Source organism: Orycteropus afer, unplaced genomic scaffold (assembly GCF_000298275.1).
Source record: "Orycteropus afer afer isolate SDZICR_OR568_19922 unplaced genomic scaffold, OryAfe1.0 scaffold00087, whole genome shotgun sequence".
NCBI lineage: Eukaryota > Metazoa > Chordata > Mammalia > Tubulidentata > Orycteropodidae > Orycteropus > Orycteropus afer.
The window spans coordinates 8614326-8634833 of record NW_006921674.1 but is presented as its reverse complement, the minus strand read 5'-3'; the positions used below and the strand labels follow the sequence as shown (position 1 = coordinate 8634833).

Here is a 20508-nt window from a genome sequence, read left to right as displayed (position 1 = left end):
ATTGTGCCTATACAAAATGTTCAAAACTGGATAGTTAAATATACTAGCAGTTCACATGATACTCTTTGCTTTAAAGAATTTATATTGGCATCAAATCATTTAACCCTTCAGTCCTATAGACATGGCTACAAATAATTTGATAAGGAAAGGAACAGTGCATAATACAAGCAAGGTAGGCAGTGTTTAAATGAAAATGTTTCTTTCACACCAGTGTCTCACACCAATTGAGAGATGTTTTACAGCCAGAATGTTGGTTCACAGTCATGTACAGAAGCAAAACAATCTGGCTACCGCTTGCGATCATGCACTGTCTACCTCTTGTCAGCTGGACAAGGAGTAGCAGTCATTTCAGGCATCCAGGTACAGGTGCCAACAAGAATCTCAAGCATACATGAGGTCTCCTCAGGAAAGCCCCTTGTTTTGACTCAAATGTCCTGGATTCCAGGGCACTGGTTGTCCTGGTGCTTAAGTCCTTACCATAGGCTGCTCCTGACAGCTGAAAGGCACATTCAGAGAGTAAGTCATATCAGCAGCAGGTGACATGAAGGAAAAGACGGATACCTCATGTATTTCTGCAGCTGAATTTTGAAAACTCTTCCAATGTAAACTAAAAGTTATTGGAGTTGGGTTTCAGCAGCAAAGCAGGCACATAAGGATACTACTGCACATAGCACACATGTCTGTTTTGGAAGCTGCTTGGAGCCTTTGAGACTTCATCCAGTTCTCTGCTGTCACCCTTAAAAGTGCTATGGTCATATAATTTCAGTTATATTTTTTTCTTGCTACATAAACAAGAACCAGAGAGTGAAAATTAGACAGTCCACATTCCTTGGATCTTTCACTACTTGTGTTTATAAATCTCAGAGAGATTCCTACAATGTACTTTTAATCTTATGTTCCCAACAATTTATAATTAAAACTTTATTGAAGTAATTATATTGGATCCATTTACCTGCATCCATTAAAATTATGTTAGGGTTCCAGATCAGTACTTTATCTACACGGAAGCATTAATGCACATTAGCGCCTTCCTGTAGGTAGACATCAACTGCCTGTGAACCTTAAGTATTTACTGAGCTCACACATGAGTTACACATTTTATGTAGTGATAGCAGTACTGCCTTGGGTTGATATCTTAGAGATTGCTGGCTATTGTTAAAACATACAGTAATGGCCTTTAAAAAGTTATGCAGTGATCTTATTTTTTAAAAAACAAGCTATATATAGTTGTTTTTTTTTTATTGTGATTTAGGTGAAATTTTACAAAGCAGATTTCTTTTATGTTCAACAGGTCATGCACATTTTGTTCTGTGACACTGACTGATTACAGTCCCTGCATTGTAACAGCGCTCCTCCCACTTCCTTCCTGTGGTTACCCTTTCCCTGTGTCCTTCATGCCTATGCTTTACTCCCTCCCTCCCTTTCTCCCTGTGCCAGGGCTGCCCATCTGATCTCCCATGGTTGCTTGTTCTAAGACGTGCATCTTATTTGGCTCATAGGCCTGTCTATTATTTGGCTGAAAGTTAAGCCACAGGAGTGAGTTCAATTCCAGACTGGAAGGGTTACTCAGGATCATAATCTTAAGGGTTTCAACAGTCTCTGTCCAACTAGTAAGCCTGGTCTTTTTTATGTTTTTTAATTTTGTTCCATATTTTTTCTCCCACTGTGTCCAGATCTCCAATTTTTATTCCTCCTCGGAAGGAAGGTTGGGCAATCTAATTCCATAGTGATACCACCTCAGAAACCCAAGGAGGGATTGCTATGAGTTGGATCTGACTTGATGGCAGTGTGTTACATTGCGTTTGATGGTTGGTGTTGGTAGCCAAGCACCATCTAATTCTTCTGGTCTCAGGATCATATAATCTGAGGTTCTTATGGTCCATTAGACCTTTGGACCAACTGTTCCTATGTATCTTTGATTTCCCTCACTCTTTCTTTTATTCTGTATAGGAGAGACCAATAGTTGGATCTTAGATGACCAATCTCTAGCTTTTAAGACCCCAGTTGCTACTCACCAAAGTAAGATGTGGAACGATATCATTCTGATTAAAGAAATGATCATTGTCAGAAAATCTCATTTGTGGTGTAAAAGAAGTATTTGTATTGATGTTGATGTTACCTTTTAGGAAATGGAAGCCCGTTATTAAGGGCCCACGTGCTGGTTACCAGGGGCCCATTGAGTGCCTTCCTGAGCTGATCCATGCCTGTGAAGGGAAAGACCATGTATTTGGCTCCATTGTTCAAAGTGAGCTACAGCCAGCAAAAGTGAAGCAGGTAAGACCATCTCATCCATGTTTTCAAGACTCCCTTGCTGTGTCTGTATGTTACACCAAAGTTTTCTAATTTAGAGCATGACTCCAGAGCCAGACTTACCTGTGTTTAAATTCCACCTCTACCATTTGCTAACCATGATTATGAGCATGAAAACATAATACCTGCCTCATGGAGTTCATGTGAAAATTAAGCAAGATGTTATTATGTAAACTCCTTTATGTAGTTAATGACATAGAATAAGAACTCAATTAATGGCATAAAAGCTAATGATAATTAACCAAAAAAAAAAAAAATCCACTGTCATCGCATCGATTCCGACTCATAATGACCCTTCAGGACAGAGTAAAACTGCCCAAAAGAGTTTCCAAGCAGACTGCCTCTTCTTTCTCTCATGAGTGGCTGGTGAGTTTGAACCTCAGACCTTTGGGTTAGTAGCCCAATGCTTTAACCACAGCACCACCAGAGGTCCTTAATTAGTAGTAGTATCAGCATTAGTAGAAGTTGTTTCAGTATAATGCTGTTAAGCCGGCTGAGAAAGGCCTCATGTAGCTTACCCAGTACAAGGCTGCATGACCCAGAACCCTTTTAATCTCTCTCTTTAGAGTAGTTTTCCTTTTTTGTATGCTTAGATATATTTCTTTGCAATTCCCTCATTTACTTCTTTATGCCCTCCTCTGTTTTAATTGCTTCCTTGTTCTGTTCTTTCAAATGAAGTCCTTATTTTGTCTACTGTATGACTTACATAGAAAACTAAATTTATGTTGTGAAAGACAATGTGGGTCATCTCTCCAAATGATCTTTGGGAAGGCAAAAAATATGAATGAATGATGCCAGAAATATTTGGCATATCTAGACTTTAAGTCTTAAGCAGTTTTACCCTAAACATATCAGAGTAAATGCTCAGGATTTATAGCATAAGTAACATAGTGATTTGCAAATGCAGGTGTTAAAATAAACTTCTAAACCATGTCTTTTTTTCTGGTGGAACTTATTTTTGAGCCAGACTTGAAAAAAGTGTAACAGGCATTAAAGTCTGATTGTTCAGTTTCTGTTGAACCCAAAATTGGCACCAAAAACTGTTTAAATATTCATAATAAATGCCTACCTTTCTAACTAAATTACCATTAAAATTGTGAATAAAAACAATATATTTAAATCAAAACAAGGCTTCCATTAGCAACAACAGATTTCTAACATAACATACATTGATTTCAAGCCAAGTTTCAGATTTGATGAAAAATTAGAACATTGTTATAATTAGTTCAGAGAGAACTCAGAAGTAAACTTACTTAATTTATTTGCATAAATTGCCATTCTGTTATCTTTAAAACCAAATGCAAATTGGCTCTGTCTGATATGATGATGGTTATTTGGCTCAAAAGTGCTTCAATTTGCAGAGCAATCTGGTGTCGGCTCTGCAGTGAGGCGATCCCAGGTAACATACAAATCCTGAATTATTCCAGAAATTAGTATGTTTAAAGCATCAATTTAAGTGCTAATTGCAGTAGTAATGAGAAAAAGCAGTATGACTGTGAGATTTGCATCTTCTACCCCATCAGTATGCCTGGAACGGCTGCTGACTGGCAGAGGATTTGGCTGCTAATTAAATAATTGTATGCATGGTAGTGCTCTCGCCTGATTCAATAGATGAAGATTAATCCTCAGATAAATATGTTTGGCTGGTATTGAAATGTCTTAGCAGTTTCTTTAAAAATAGCTCATGTTTTATATACATAAATATATATATACCTAACAAATATATGTGTACACATTGTGGTAGAGAAATAATAATATTAAGTGCTACAAAAAAGGTAACTTGTATATAAAACAAGATCTGACTTTTAGGGGGGTTTGCAGAGTAAAATCCCAAGGAAATGCTAATAACAGAAAACATTCTGTTGGTTAATAATTTAGTGGTACAGGTAAAGAAACATGAACTCTTGCATCATATGGAAAATGTTCCTGTATTATCTCCCAAAATTAAATTCTTTACAGACATTGTGTATTTAAGAGTCTCCTTGATCACTTTTGCACTCAGGCCAGTTTCAGAAGAACATGAAATGGTTCTGTGAGTTCTCAACTGGGAATGGGCCATCATTGTTACCTTGAAGCACAGAGTAGACCACTCTACGACTTGACTATTTCAAGATCTAGTTTCACCTATAATTTCAGATTCTCAAGACAAGTAACAAGATAGTTGGACTGAAAATTTGCATTGACTCACATTTTTTTAATTCTTAAAGGGTAGTTTGGTTTATCAGCACCACCCCACTTCAATGTGGTATAGTCTTCAATTTTGGTATAGTCTTAACAAGACAAGAAGTCAAACCTTATAAGCAAACCCTATGCTGGGAGCTCTGGTAGCATAGTGGCTAAGACACTTGCCTGCTAACCAGACGGCTAGCAGTTCAAACCCACCAGCCACTCCTCAGAAGGAAGGTTGGGCAATCCTACTTCCGTAGTGATACTGCCTCGGAAACCCAAGGAGGGGTCGCTATGAGTCGGGTTTGACTCGATGGCACATAACAACAACACCAACAACATGCTGTGCCTAAGGCACTTGACTGCTAACCAGAAGGCTGGCAGTTCAAACCCACCAGCCACTCCTCGGAAGGAAGGTTGGGTGATCTACTTCCATAGTGATACTGCCTCGGAAATCCAAGGAGGGGTCGTTATGGGTCGGGTCTGATTCCCATGGCACATAACAACAACAAATGCTATGCATAGGGTTGCTATGAGTTGGAGACAACTCGATGGCACCCAATAATAACAACATGGTATATATTTAAAAAAAAAAAAAGAAAGAAAGAAAAACCAAAAATAAAGTAATAATGTACTTTTTAAAACTAATTTAGAAAATAGCAACTTATAAAACAGCCAATTTATTGAGAAAATTTTTTGACTGATAGTGATATTGCCACACAATTATAAATCCTAGAAAAGGATGACAATAATTATTTATCATTGAGTTTACATTGTTACTCATGTTACTTTTCATGGACTTAAAATTTTTTTCATTCATTCATGCAGTAATGACGAGCACTTTTTGCATACTGATTTCTCAGAACTGTCTTTCAATTTAAAGAGCAAGAATACAGTGGGTATTTTCCATTCTTTTAATATGTGTCCTTTTAAGTGGTATTCTCAGCAAGATAATGCCAAAAATACGTATTTTCTTCTAAAAGGAACCCTAGATTTATAGGGTTCCTTATGACCTATAGACATATAAAAATGTTTTTCTTTCAGAATAAATAGGATAATTTGGAGTATAGACAAAAATAAAAGCATTTTGTACAATAAGTGGTCAGTGGATGGTATTGGTTGACATCAACAATTACAACACAAATTTTATTCCCAGTACCTTTATATACCCAAGTAATGCTCTCTAACTCAGAAGTTCCATAAATGGTAGAATAAATACTGCTTTCAAGCAAGCCAGTTAAACAACAAATATTTTTAAACTCAGTACAAGTTTAGTAGAGTGTGTTGTTGCTAGTTGCCGTCCAGTCACTCCCTACTCATGACAACCCCTCATGTGCAGAGCAGACCTGCTCCACAGAGTTTTTGAAACTGTGGCCTTTCGGAGGCACATCACCAGGCCTGTCTTCCAGGGTACCTCTGGGCAGGTTCAAACTGCCAGCCTTTCAGCTAGTGGTCAACACATAGGGCATGCCCAGGGACACAGAGTCAATTTGAAAAAAACCAAAACATTGCCATGGAATTGATTCTGACTCATGGCAACCCCGTGTGTTACAAAGTACAACTGTTCTGTAGGCTTTTCTTGGTTATAATCTTTACAGAAGCAGATTGCTAGGCATTTCTTCCATAGTCCCACTGGGTGAGTTCGAATTGCCAACCTTTGTATTAGTAGTCAACCACAAAGTATTGCACTACCCAGGGACCTATATATTATAGCCAATAGCCACTCAATATCGAAGAAATTGGTAGTAAGGAGATCACACATTTAGAAAGAATAAATCTTTAGTTATTTTTAAAAGGATATTAAGGTAATGAGTTAAAAACTCACTATTTCTACACACACACAAATGAGTACAAGTAAAACTGGAGAAATCTGAACAAGATCAGTGGACTGTATCAATGTCAATATATACTAGTTGTAATACTTTGCTATAGTTCAGCAAATGCTGCCATTGGAGGAAACTGGAAAAAACAATATACAAGATCTATTATTTCTTACAATTTTATGTGAATCTAGAATTATCTCAAAATTTAAAAGTTCATTTTTTTAAAAAAGATACACTCTCTTAATTGGTCACTGAATTTCACTAAACATTCCTCTATTATTTTTCCTTTCTTTTTTTCATTCAGGCATGGAATTTCTTATCTTGCTTGCCAGTGATAGATGTCAGCTTGAGTGTTAAAGGCTGGTGGAATGACTCAGTTGAAGGACAGAATGAACTGTCTATCCCAACTCTGGTTTCAGACAAACGAGATGACAACAAATGGATCAAATTGCATGCTGACCAAGAGTATGTGCTTCAAGTCAGCCTGCGGAAAGTCCACATTGGGTTCCACAAGGTATAGTATTTGGTTTCCATTCTCACATTCTTCACACTAGATACCAGCATGCACCACCACACATATCTTTTATATTGCTCATGTGTCCGTGTCATTCATGAATCCTGCTTTCTCAACTGGCCTTAAGCAGCAAGAGTCAGTCTTTTGACATTAGTCTGTTTTCTCCTCGTGTGCCATTTTTCCACTCCAGAATCTCCAACTCACATAATAAAATATTGCCTTGTCTACTGTTCTGAAACTACGGTCTACAGACTCAGTGCAGCAGAATTTCTTGGAGTGCCTTTTAAAGTACAGATCCCTTGGCCCTTCTCCAGACTTCCTGGATCAGAATCTCAGAAAGAGGGATTCAAAAGCTGTGCTTTTATCTAGCACGCAAAGTGACTTCTAAAGACATTTAAGTTTGAGAAGCACTGCCCCAGAGGCCACACTGGCCTAGATTTAGATGAGGTCCGAAGTTTTACCACTTAGTCAGTTTTATGAATATCAGTAAATTGCCAAGTGTTTCTGAGCCTCACTTGTCACATCTGCCCACTTCTGTCATTATAATGTGTCTGAAAGAGCTTTGTCAGTGTTGATGCAGGCCAAAAAGTATAGTACTTGTATTTTAAATTACTGTCATCATTTCTTTGCCTCTGCTGAAATTAATTATTTGATCCTTTGAGAATATGAGTACACAGCATGTAGACAGATTGGTGTTTTGGTACCATGGCAATTGAAAAAGAAAATCTACTTTTTTGCCCAGTGGATCAGGGGCTTTCCCATATCTAGAATAAGCCCTTAGTAGTGAGGTTGAGAGGAGCCATGGTGGTACAGTTGCTGAAGCGCTCAGCTGCTAACCAGAAAATCAGTGGTTTGAACCCAGCAGCCACTCAGAGATAGAAAGGGGTGGCAGTCTGCTCCCATAAAGATTTACAGCCTTGGAAACCCTATGGGGCAATCCTACTCTGTCCTGTAGGGTTAGTATGAGTCAGAATTGACTGCACAGCGGTGAGTTTGGCTTTGGATTAGTGAGTTTGTAGTTCATTTGTCTTTTTCCCTTGTTTTCACACACAAATGGTGTGGTGGTTACATTTGTGTCAACTTGGCTGGGCCTGGTTGAGTGGCTGGACAGCTGAATGGAGTTATTCCCCATGGTGAGATTGGTAATTAAGTCCATGGTGGGATCTGTTGGAGGAGCTGAGTAGCTGCTTTGGGTATGTAGTTTGCTTCCCATATATAAGAAACAGCTTTGGGAATGGTGTCTAGCTTATGGCACGCTTGAACCCTGCATGTAGCCATGTCGTTGTTCAGCAGCCTGCCATGCTCTGCCGACCTTGGGACTATCAATGGACTTGAACTAATGGCCTGACATGTGCTTTGGTAACATCAGGACTGTGCCATTTTATTTGTCGAACTTGGGCTTATTAGTCTCAGCAGCCAGTAGCTGCCTGAGTGAAGAGATGCCTCTAGCTTCAGTGAGCCGGGAGCAAGAGGCAGAGTTGAAGCCCAAGGTTGAGAGGCTTTCACACAGCCCCTAGAGCCTGGCACTTGGAACTCGGACTTCTAGCCTCCCGAACTGTAAAAGAATAAACTCCTGTTTGTCAAGTTATCCCATTTGTGGTATATTCCTGTCAGAGCGGCACTAGATAACCAGAAAAAATGGTTAGCAACTTTCTGTTACCAGGATGTCTTTTCAGTACTGTTTCTCTAAGCCCCGATTCATTTGATTTGTGCTTCTGAAAATGATTCATATTTAATATGAACTGATTGGCACTGCCATTTCAGAGCCTTTCGTATAAGCATTTTTAGATGACTCGACAGCAGTGCGTTTGGTTTTTTCTTTTAACATAATACAACTTAGAAGAAAAAAATAGAGATAATGATAAAGATAAAACCATGGGAGAAAACTAAGATTCTTTTAATCTTAATATTACCACTTAAAAATTATGCTTAATTATGCTTAAAAAATTCTAACTTTTGTTTCTGAATGCTATAAAAATGCATTGCTCTCTGAACTCTTTTAAAATACCGTAAGTGAAAAATCTCCTTCTGGAATACTGAGTGAAGGCTAATTAAAAGCATATCATTATTAGTACATTTTATGCCACAAAGTTATTATCTTAATGAATCACTGGAATAATCTTAGATTGCAGTGATTAATATATTTTATAATTGCTTAGCTTATAATTTTCTGTTCCTCAGAGAAAAGATTTTTTTAATACACCTTATTAAAATATGTGTTTTTTTAATGTTTTATTGTTAAGGGGGGGGCAGTTAGTAATATAGCACTCATTATTCTCTGAGGTCAGGAGCACCTGGGTAGCACAAACAGTTAAGCACTCAGCCACTAGCCAGTATGTTTGGCTATTCAAACCCACAGAGAAGTGCCCTAGAAGACAGGCCTGGCAATCTGCCTCCAACAGGTCACAGCCCTGAAAACCTTATGACACAGGTCTCCTGTGCACACATGGGGTTGTCATGAGTCAGAATTTATTTGGTGGCAACTAACAACAGTATCTCTGAAGTCCAGACTCTAGGGTTTTCTCCCCTAAGCATCAGGTCCTTGTGAATAAGGCTTTGGAAAATTTGGTTAACATTCTTGTATCTTAATTTATTCATCTAAATATAGAACATCATTTATAAGAATGGTATAATAATTTACTAATTTAGATGTCAAGATTCAGGACTTTCTATTCTAATTGAGCCTAATATTCTGGTTGTTATAGCCAGAAAAGTAGTGTCTATAATGTGATTCGAGGATCTTGAAGAAAGGTGGTGGTTGTTGTTGTTAGGTGCCATCAAGTCAGCTCCAACATATAGTGACCCTATGTATAACAGAGTGAAACACTGCCCGGTCCTGTGCCACCAGCCTCACAATCCTTGCTATGCCCCAGCCCATCGTTGCAGCCACTGTGTCAGTCCATCTCATTGAGGGCCTTCTCTACTCTTTTGCTGACCCTCCACTTAACCAACCATGATACCCTTGTCTGGGGAATGGTCCCTTCTGACAGTATGACCAAAGTAGGTAAAACGAAGTTGAGCCATTTTCACTTCCAAGGAGCTCTCCAGCTGCATTTCTTCTAGGACAGATTTGTTTGTTCTTCTGGTAATCCATGGTACTCTCAGTATTCTTTCCCAACACGACAACTCAAAAGCCATCAACTCTTCTTTGGTCTTCATCATTCACTGTCCAGCTTTCACATGAGTATAAGGTGATTGAAAACACCATGGCTTGGGTTAGGTGTACCTTAGTCTTCAAAGAGATATCTTTGCTCTTCAGCACTCTAAGGAGGTCTTTTGCACCTTTGAGGTAGATTTTCCCAGTGCAGTACGTTGTTTGATTTCTTAAATGCTGCTTCCAATGGTGTTGACTGTGGAACCAAGTAATATGAAATATTTGACAACTTCAGTCTTCTCTCCATTTATTGTGAGGCTGCTAATTGGTCCATTTGTGAGGATTTTCATTTTCTTTATGTTGAGGTGTAATCCATACTGCAGACTGTAGTCTTCAATCTTTATCAGTAAGTGTTTCAAGTCATCTTCACTTTCAGCAAGCAGGACTGTGTCACCTGCATATCTCAGGTTGTTAATAAGCCTTCCTCTAATCCTGACTCTGTGTTCTTCATATAATCCAGCTTCTCAGATTATTTGCTCAGCATACAGACTGAATAAATGTTGTGAAAGGATACTACCCTAACGCACTCCCTTCCTGATTTTAAACCATGCAGTATTCCCTTGTTCTGTTTGAATGACAGCCTCCTGGTCTACGTACAAGTTCTTCATGAGCATAATTAAGTGTTCTGGAATTCCCATTCTTCTCAATGTTATCCATAATTTGTTATAATCCACACAGTCGAATGCTTTTGCATAGTCAATAAAACACAAGCAAACACGGCTGTTTTGTGTGCATATCGCAGGTTGTTAATGAGTCCTCCTTCAATCCTCATAGGAGCTCTGGTGGTATAATGTCTAAGGCATTTGACTGCTAACCAGATGGCTGGTCATTCAAACCCACCAGCCACTCCTCAGAAGGAAGATTGGGCAATCTACTTCCATAGTAATACCACCTCAGAAACCCAAGAAGGGGTCCCTATGATTCAGATCTGACTCGATGGCAGTGAGTTTGGTTTGATTTTGGTTTTCAATCCTGATGCTGCATTCTTCATATAGACCAGCTTCTCAGATTATTTGCTCAGCATATAGAAAGCGTGAAGCAATGTAGGTGGTATATCAAAGACGTCAAATCAGAGGGGAAGAAAATTAAAAACATTTCAGATAGTGATGCTGAACCGTGTAGATTTACAGCCTTCAAGTAAGAGAAAGTGTACGAGCAAGTGGTGTGGAAGGTCTAGACATTACTAATGCCTTGTTTTTTTTTACTGATTTACAGGGAAAACAAGATAGCTCTGCAGTTGCCCCTCAGTTTCCCAAAGTAAAAGATGAAGGATGGTTTTTGATATTAGGAGAAGTGGATAAGAAAGAACTTATTGCTTTGAAAAGAATAGGATATGTTCGAAATCATCATGTTGCTTCCGTTTCTTTTTATACCCCTGAATTACCGGGAAGGTAAGCACAATCTCACTACCAAAATTTTGGAAAAAAATAAATATAACTGTGGTTTAGAAAAGTGGTATTTCATTTCTGTTTTTATATCTTAGGTATATCTACACACTGTATCTCATGAGTGACTGCTACCTTGGCCTGGACCAGCAATATGACATTTATCTCAATATCACACCAGCAAGCATTTCTACACAGGTCAACATGGAGCTCTCTGATGCCTTTACTGACCTGGCAGTGAAGTAACCTGACCTGAACTATCCATTTGAAAGAAGGGTTATGAAGTCTGACTATTCAGTCATCTAGACAAAGTTGAATTACTTAATGTTTGCCTTAGTGGAATCCACTTCTAACCTCAAGACACCCAGGAAATTGACAGTGGCTGCTGTATTGACTCCAGCAACACAAAGTTAGCTGTGATGACCTTAAAACAAATGTTGCCTTTTATCATGCCATTTTCATGGATTTCTTGGTATCTAAAATGAGTAAGCATGTAGGAGAATCTTTCCATTGGTGCAGATCTGAGATGCTGTTTAGGAATTATCACTCAATATTTCACGTCTCACAATGCACTGTTTACATGAATATCGGATTCTTTTATTCAAAAAGAAACAACTTCGAGACTTGGCAGTTATAGGATGTGTTGTAACAGACTTCTAACTCTGCAGCAAAAAAAATATATAGGATAAATCTATACAGTGACACACAATGTGTCTTGTTAGCAAAATGTATACTTTGACTGCACATTGAAGCAGTTTCAAGAGTTTCTTATAGTCATAAATGTTAATAAAATATGAGGTAAAATTGTATGACAGAGCCCAGTGATTATAAAAAGAAAATAGAATATACTGATCTTAGAAAATATAGATACTGTAACTGGTGGAAATAAAATATTTAGAGTGCCACTTTGAAACGAGTAGGCCCAATTATTTATTCTGTTTCTTTCCATTCTGCCCCCTCTTTCTCTTCTATTCCTCTTTCCTTTCCCTGATCCTTTAAAACCTCACTTCCACTGTCTTTCTTACATATTTACACAAGGAGAAATTTGCATTCTAATTCATCTTGTAACATGTTCAAACCACATAGGACACTTCTTTGTCTTTATGCTCTCCAGGATGGGTCTGAGACAAATAGAAAATTTTCTACCCCTACAAGTAGGATTTCAACTGTGATGAAGGAAATTACTCTATGTTCAGACCATTTCTATCATGAAAAATAGTTTTTTCAAACCCAAAAGTTGTCAGAATTTAATATCCATATACTATTAGAATGAAAGTCTATGTCTGTGAAGTAATTTGAGGTACTTCTGGCCCTAAGGTCAGTTATTTTAAAATAAACTTCCCCCAGTATAACCTTCACAAGTACTAGAATTTTGAAGTTTTTCAGAAATTAGAACATATTGCTTATGTACTTTTCCATGCTAAAAAAATAGGCTAAAAGTAGGGTGGGAGGAACCAGGACATTAACTTCCCAAAAGTAAGCCTAAATAATTAGTATAAACACCATGCAGTGGGATGAGGTATCTGAAGGACTCTAATCTCAGAAGTTTAGTTCACATGAAAAGTTCTTCTGCTTTTCCTTTGGCCGAGCTTGTTTCTTACTTTAGATTTATACTTTTAACCATTGATTTATTGGAATTTAAAAAAAAGAATAGTATAAATAAACAGTCACCAGTCCATACAAGGACCTGAGGAGGAACAATCTCATTGTCTTCACTTTTATCATTTTAACACCATTTTTATTTTGTTAGAGACCAGCTTGGTGTAGGTAGTGGAAATATACTTGACATACAACACTGGGCATTTGGTGGTGGTAGGGGTGGTATTGTGTATCATCAAGTTGGTTCTGATGCATAGCAGCCCTGTTTGACAGAATAGAACTGCCCTGTAGTATAATTTTTGTGGGAGCAGATCACCAGAACTTCTACTACTTCTGGCAGCTGGAGTGTCTGAACCACCAGCCTTTCAGTTAGCAGCTGAGCACTTTAACTATTGCACTACCAGTTCGTCTTACTTGGACATAGGAGTGATAAGAAAGGAGAATTTCTGTTATATTTGTCAAAGAAGATAAATGTGACTAAAACTTTATTATTTAGAAGTCAACACAGTCCTGCTCAGAGACAACATTGAAATTGATTAGTTCAAAACAAGCCACAGAGGACACTAGTAAGGCAAGGTGCACTTGGATAGGAAAGTTAATCTTACTCCAATGAGTAAACCAAAACCAAACCACACTCACTGCTGTCGAGTCAGATCCGACTCACAGCGACCCCTGCTTGGGTTTCCGATGCAATATCACTACAGAAGTAGATTGCCCCATCTTCCTTCTGAGGAGTGGCTGGTGGGTTTGAACCACCAGCCTTCTGGTTAGCAGTCAAATGCCTTAAGCACTGTGCTACCAGAGCTCCCACTCCAATGAGTAACCAACGCTATTTATCTATGCCTTTATCCGCATTCATTACTCAACTAAAATTTTAGTGTCGAATGTGCATTGTAACAAGACATGTGCCAATATAGATCAGTACTACTATTTTCAGAGCTATCTGTCATTAACTTCTCATAACTTTTTAGGTGGCTCAAGAATTCCACCAGTATTTTAAGTGTCTCCGAATTTCGGTTGTTGAAAGAATTTAATTTTCTTCCTAAAACCTCTAAAGCAGATATTGCTTTCTTGGGAATACATGTATATTTATTACTATATTTAAAATGTTTCACTAGTCTGAGTTTTAAAATGCTTCTTTAACCCACAGCCCACTATATCTCTCACACTTGAAGCTCTGGGCTGGCTACTACATTGCGCAACTCTAATTTCATGGTGTGTCATTTCATATTCCTCTGGATTTTATCAACTTAAACCAGTTGATGTGGCGGTCAACTGGATTTTATCAACCTAAACCAGTTGATGTGCCGGTCAACTAGGCATTATGATGAGTACTTTGATATCCACAAGACTCAGAGACATATTCTGCCCTCAAACAAAGTAGTCTAGTGATAAAAAGATGTACATAATTAAAATAAAGAAAGAAATTGCAGTAAAAATAGATATATAGAGAAAATTCTATGGGAGTTCAGAGGTGAAAAATTACTTAGAAAAATCATGAGGAGACATTTAGGCTGAATTTTGTAAATGGTTAGAATTGGAAAAGCAGAGGAGAGAAGTACGTTCCAGGTAGAATAGCATTAACAAAGGCTCTGAGTAGCCCACCTGGAGTGTACAGTTGGTCTGCATTTTCAGTCATGAAAAGAATACGCAGAAGAGACAAATAGAAAAGTCTGTTATATGACCTTGAATTAGAGGGTAAAGACTGCAAATCTTACTGTATATGCAGTGTAATTTCTGAGCAAGTTACCAGAGATCAAAGCTTGGCTTTGTGGGAATTTTCTTTAGGAAAATTAATCTGGTTCTGTGTATAGATAATAGGACCTAGCAAGGAAGATAGTGAGAAAGACCAAAGAAAACTAATGGGGAGGGAAAACTGCTGGAATCCATGCCTGTGATAGGTCACCAGTTCCCATCTTCATAGTATTTTCAGTGGCTGATTTTTCTGAAGTTGATCATCAGGACTTTCTTGTGAGGAACTCTGGGCATCCTCAAACCTCCAGCCTTTTGAATAGCAGCAGATGGTGTTAACTATTTACACCAATCAGGGACTCACCTGTGGTAAAGCCAAAACCAAACTTACTGCCATCAAGTCGGATCTGACTCATAGCAACCCTTCCTTGGGTTTCCGAGGTGGTATCACTATAGCAACCCTTCCTTGGGTTTCTGAGGTGGTATCACTACGGAAGTAGTTTGCCCAGTCTTCCTTCCGAGGAGTGGCTGGTGGGTTTGAACCGCCAGTCTTCTGGTTAGCAGTCAAATGTCTTAGGCACCATGCCACCAGAGCTCCCCTGTGGTAAGTAATGGGTACTAAATAATGACAAGAGGTCAAGGGAGTGAGAACCAAATTAAGGATCCTGGCTTTGGGGATAGTGGCTTTGGGGATTAAGAAATCAGAAAGTGATTTCAGCAAAATAAGGAAGGAAGCTTAGGCTGCAGGAGATAAAGACCTAAGTGGACAATGAAAAAGGACAGGCAGTGAATGAAGAAAGTAATTACGTAGGCTTCACTGAGCAAAAAGTCAATGTTCTTGCCTGGGATGAAGTGTATGATAATAAGTTAGAAAATAGCTGGTAAGAACTGAAAGCCTAACCACTCTGAAAGGTATAATAGGAGGTCCTGGATAAAGTGAGAAAAAAATGCAAAACAAAACTCAAAATCATTAAAAAAGTAAAAAAAGACTTCACTTACTGGTCTGATACAGACCGGTGTTACCCCAGAGTATGACCCTTAGACACCCATCAAGCTAGAACCAGACTCACCACTGTGGCTTAACATTCAGCCAAACAATAAACAGACCTATACCAAAAAAACCAAACTCACCGCCATCAAGTCAGATCTGGCTTCTAGCGACCCCTCCTTGGGTTTCCAAGGTGGTATCACTACGGAAGTAGATTGCCCAACCTTCCTTCTGAGGAGTGGCTGGTGGGTACAATAACACTGGAGTGGTAAACACTCCTTAGAACAGCCAATCATACAAAATGTAAAGGGCAGCATTTGTCCAGGAATAAAGCTTAGAAGGCAGTGAGGGGTAGGAAAGAAGGGTGATTGGAAATGGGAAACACGAGGAAGTGGAAAGCGTGCTGTCACATTATGGGGATCGCCATCTATGTCACAAATCAAAAATGTGTGTAAATTGTTGAATAGAAAACCAATTTGCTCTATAAACTTTCACCTCAATCACAATAAAAAGAAAAACAGACCAAAAAAAAAAACCCTGGCTATTTCCTTCCAATGTTTTCCCCTGCTACTCCCATCCCAGTGGATACACTACCACCATTACCAAAACAAGCCTTGGTAAGCAATGGTTAACTGCTCATCTGCTAACCACAAGGTTGGCAGTTTGAACCCACCAGTGGCTCTGTGGGAGAAAAGACCTGGTGATCCATAAAGATTACAGCCTACCCTATGGGACAGTTCTGCTTTGTCATATATGGTCACTATGAGTCCTAATTGACTCAATGACACATAACACCACCACCATTACCACCCCAGAGCTGAAAACTACTCATGTGTCTCCAAAAATACTTTTGTTGTTTCCCAATATTATCCCTGTCATCTGCCATAAATCAAGGTAGATTTCAGTTCACTTATAAACAGGTCCTCCTGTTTCTTGTTGCTTTAAGACTAACTAGAATCCAACTGTCAGAAACAACCTCCACATCCCCATGATCTCTGACATAAGAACATAGAAAACTAATACAGGAACCTTCAGCCCCCAGTATAAGAGTTGCAGCATTTAAAGGGGAGCATACCTATGTCCTTGACATGGATATGGAGCTCTTCCCTTCCTGTACTTTCCAAACTCCATTGATGGCTTTGATAGATAGAGGATACAGTGACATGGGCCTCTCTCCTGATTTCTGGTGACTGCCGGTAATCCTTGTCATTCCTTTGCTACTTATAGATAGATACATCTGTCTCCATGGTCACATGGCACCTCCCACTGTGTGTCTGCCTCTGTGTCTGTCTATTCTGCCCTTTATATGGCACCACTCAGAATAGATCAGAGTTAGGGCCCATCCTACTCTGGTATTACTTCATTGACATTTAAGGAAAAAAAACTATTTCCAAACAGGATCATATTTACAGGTACAGGGGTTAAAACTTCAACATAACCTTCTTGTGGAACACGATTTAATCCATAACTCTCCTTTTCCTCTCAGCTCATCTATCAGCAAATTCTCTCAACTCTACCTGCAAAAATCTATCCAGAATTCAACCACCCTCACTAAGCCACGTTCTAACTTCCCTACTGCTACTCTTGCTGCTTTAGTCTTTTCCCTACACAACAGTTGCCCTTTTGAAACTAGGCTGATCCAGAGCTTACTCTTCTTAAGCACTTCAAGTGCCCTTCCATCTCAGAATAAAAGCCAACATCCTTACACTGTCTTCCAGGTTCTGCAAGGTGTACTGCTTCCTCCCCTCACCACCTCTCTGACCTAATCTTTCTCCCTCTTGCTTACCCCATGCCAGCCACACTTGTCACTTTGTTGCCACTTGAGCACATTGAAGAGCCTTTGCCCCTGCTCCCTCAGTCTGGAATGCTCTTTTTCTAAGACACCTGTGTATCTAACCATCTTATTTTTGATGGTAACTCTACCCAAGCCCACCACTTCTCCCTCTCCTATTGTCCTGTTTTTTCTGCTCCATTGTTCTTATCACCACTATCAAATTGTTTATTATTAGCTAACCTCCATAAAGGCAGGGATTTTTGTCACTTCCGTTCACTGCTAACTACCAGGACTTACCAGGCTTGCCACGTGGTGGCTGCTTGATAAAGTTTGTTGAATAACTAAATGAATACAGAGATTTGGCCTCTTAAGTACTATGCACCCACTTCAGCTGACCCCTAATCCTCTGAAGTTTACAGCTACTCTCACAAACTAACCAAGAGTAAGGTACTTACCTAATCCTTGTCATATGACAACGGAGGAAACTTAAGTTAATTGGTAGTTTGATGATGATGATAATGATGATCTATGAAAACAGGGAGTGGAAAGCTTTTATGTAGAATTGACTCTTAGGTGTGGTAGGTATTTTAAAACTTCAAGTTATTGTAAAGCCATTTAGCCTGAGGTTTTAGTTCTGCCTTATCTCAGAACTCTCCCTTCTCTCTCTCTCTGCTGCTAACTACTGACAGTTAAGAAGCACTCAAGGAGGGACTCATATGATTGAAGAACATGGATTGTTAATAACTTTGGGCTTCTATCCTTCTGAGATAACCCAAAGTGACTAGGCAAAAATTATTTCATGATCAGTGTTCTTAAAGAGAAAATCCTGATTTAAGTTTTATATCTTCAATTGTGAGTCAATTGAGTACTAGTGAATGTAAAAAAAAAAAAAAAATGTTTCAGAGACGTGTATTGAGATGTTTCAGAGACGTGTATTGAGCCCTCAGATTAGCTTTCTTTTTCTGCTTTCAGAAATCAAAATTCTAAATCTCAGCAACATAAGAGGATAAAAATGTTGAGTTTGATATGGTGTAGTTATTTCCAGGTCCTAAAAACTGCTGAGAATAGTAGTTAATTCTGGGTTGTCCAGAAAGGTGGTTTTTTAAGTAGCAGAAGATAGCTATCATGATTTCTAGAAAGACTTATTCTCAAAATTTCAGCCTTCATTCTTCCACTTTTCATCATGGAGCATTCTGTACTATTTCTGGAAAATAAAGTTCTTCAAATTTGAGCCTTTAAATATGGTGTTACGGATTCTACTTGGCTTGAACCTTTTACCTAGGATTTTCACATACCAATTTGAGAAAAGTCTTGGGGTATCTATTTAAGATGTTGAATTCAAGCTTATCCTGGAATGATGAGGTCAAATTTTGAGCCCAGACAGCTACATATGAATAGATACTTATGTTCATTGTTACTCTTCAGTTATCCTGCAGTTGGAAGATTATGCTAAAATCCCCTTGATTAAAGTTTCATGAGTAATACTGTATCTGAAAATGGATGTTAACCATTTCATTATGGAGACTTTCTGGAGAACGTGATTGACATTAGATTAATCCAAGTTTAGTTAAGCAGATTCACAGCACCTTCTTCTAATTAGAAAAAGTTCTTTGAATCCCCCAAACCTATGTTTCCCTACTTGTTACTGTTATTGTTTATGTGCCTGGATTTTATTTGGACTTGTTCAACTACATGCATGCTACTCCTGTCCACTGAAAACAAGTATAGTCACCCTGAATGATTTCACCTTTGTTTTCAAGTTATATTGGAAGCATTTTTTAATGAATTGAGGACCACAGGACTGATCCAAGATGAATTTTATTCCTGAGGTTTCAGTCTAAATACAGCTCACATTTGGCATCATTACACACTGTACTCTCCAGGATGAGGAGAATCTTTCTAACTGGTTCCAGAATCCCAGAACCCATTGCCCAGTCTCCAAATGATCTCAAGGTGCTAAATATTATTTCCTTGATGGAATAATGGAGCTTCTGAAATAAACAAAAATTCCAGAGAATTAGGTGGCTGATAAAACTCAGTAACGCTGACTGCCGTAACAATGAAACTGCTTTTCTTGTGACTTGTGACCAAAGACAATTAAAAAAAAAAAAAAAAGGTTTCAAAAATGTTCATGACAACAATCAGGATTGCTGCATATGCTCCAGAAGTAACAACATAAAAGAACAAAGTTTATCTGGATGTAGAAGTTCTAGATTTGTGACTGCTTTTAATCAGTTTCATTATTTTATAGTCAAGTTGTATGCAAAGGTTATTATTTTTAAAAACACTAAGTGGATCCACAAACAATAAATTGTGTTTATATTACAGAAGAGACAGTTTGGATTGGAATGAGAGGGAAAAACAAAATTCAAAACATGATTATAAAGTAATGAACAGGAATATGTGGAATTTTGGCTTTTAAAGCCCATTAAAATAACAAAATTTACCACCTTCTGTAGATGATTTCATCTACCTAAAAGCAATAGATCTTAAACTTTTCTAGCAACTCCTTCTAATTCTATGAAACTTCTTTCCACATAGTAAGACAATACCAACTGGTATATTTCTTAGATACATGTTCTGATATCTTCATTACATAAACATCATCAGCCTTAACATCATAGCTGTCCCTCTCCACAAAACTCCAGACCACACTGGAAACCAATCGTTACACATTTCTTTAAACATCTGAAACTGTTAATGCATAAAAGTGTGTAATAGTCACTCTAATAAAGAATGCAAATAATGTTCAATGAAGCTTTCAAATAATTATGGGCAGTGTACCAGTACGGTGTATGAAGTAACTTATTGTTACTTTAGCTGGGTATAATATCAGAAAGCATGCTCTGTTGACCATTATACCACAGTTTCACCAGGTATCTGTAAGGAATAGGTATAGACTATAAAACAATAACCAGATTTACTGTGTCAAGTAAGAGAAGCAATTTATGGGGTGAAGTTTTTTGGGGGATTTTTTAATTTGTTTTGTCTTTTATGAGTTCCTGTTTTGTTCTTCACCACTGTGTTGTATTTGGTAGCCACCACCTATTGGAAGATTTAAGACAATATATCTGACCAATTCCTTTATGTTCTCATTTCCTAA

The 20508-nt window shown here is 38.3% G+C and overlaps 1 protein-coding gene across 1 annotated transcript in view; it reads left to right on the top strand.

Moving 5' to 3' along the window:
- Positions 1-11598, top strand: part of ASCC3 (activating signal cointegrator 1 complex subunit 3) — a 515455-nt gene extending 503857 nt beyond the window's left edge. Inside the window, exons 38-41 of the mRNA XM_007942265.2 lie at positions 2127-2274; positions 6604-6813; positions 11183-11358; positions 11451-11598. Coding sequence (XP_007940456.1) covers positions 2127-2274; positions 6604-6813; positions 11183-11358; positions 11451-11598 — 682 coding nt within the window. The remainder of the gene's footprint in view (positions 1-2126; positions 2275-6603; positions 6814-11182; positions 11359-11450) is intronic.
- The last annotated feature ends 8910 nt before the right edge of the window (positions 11599-20508 follow it).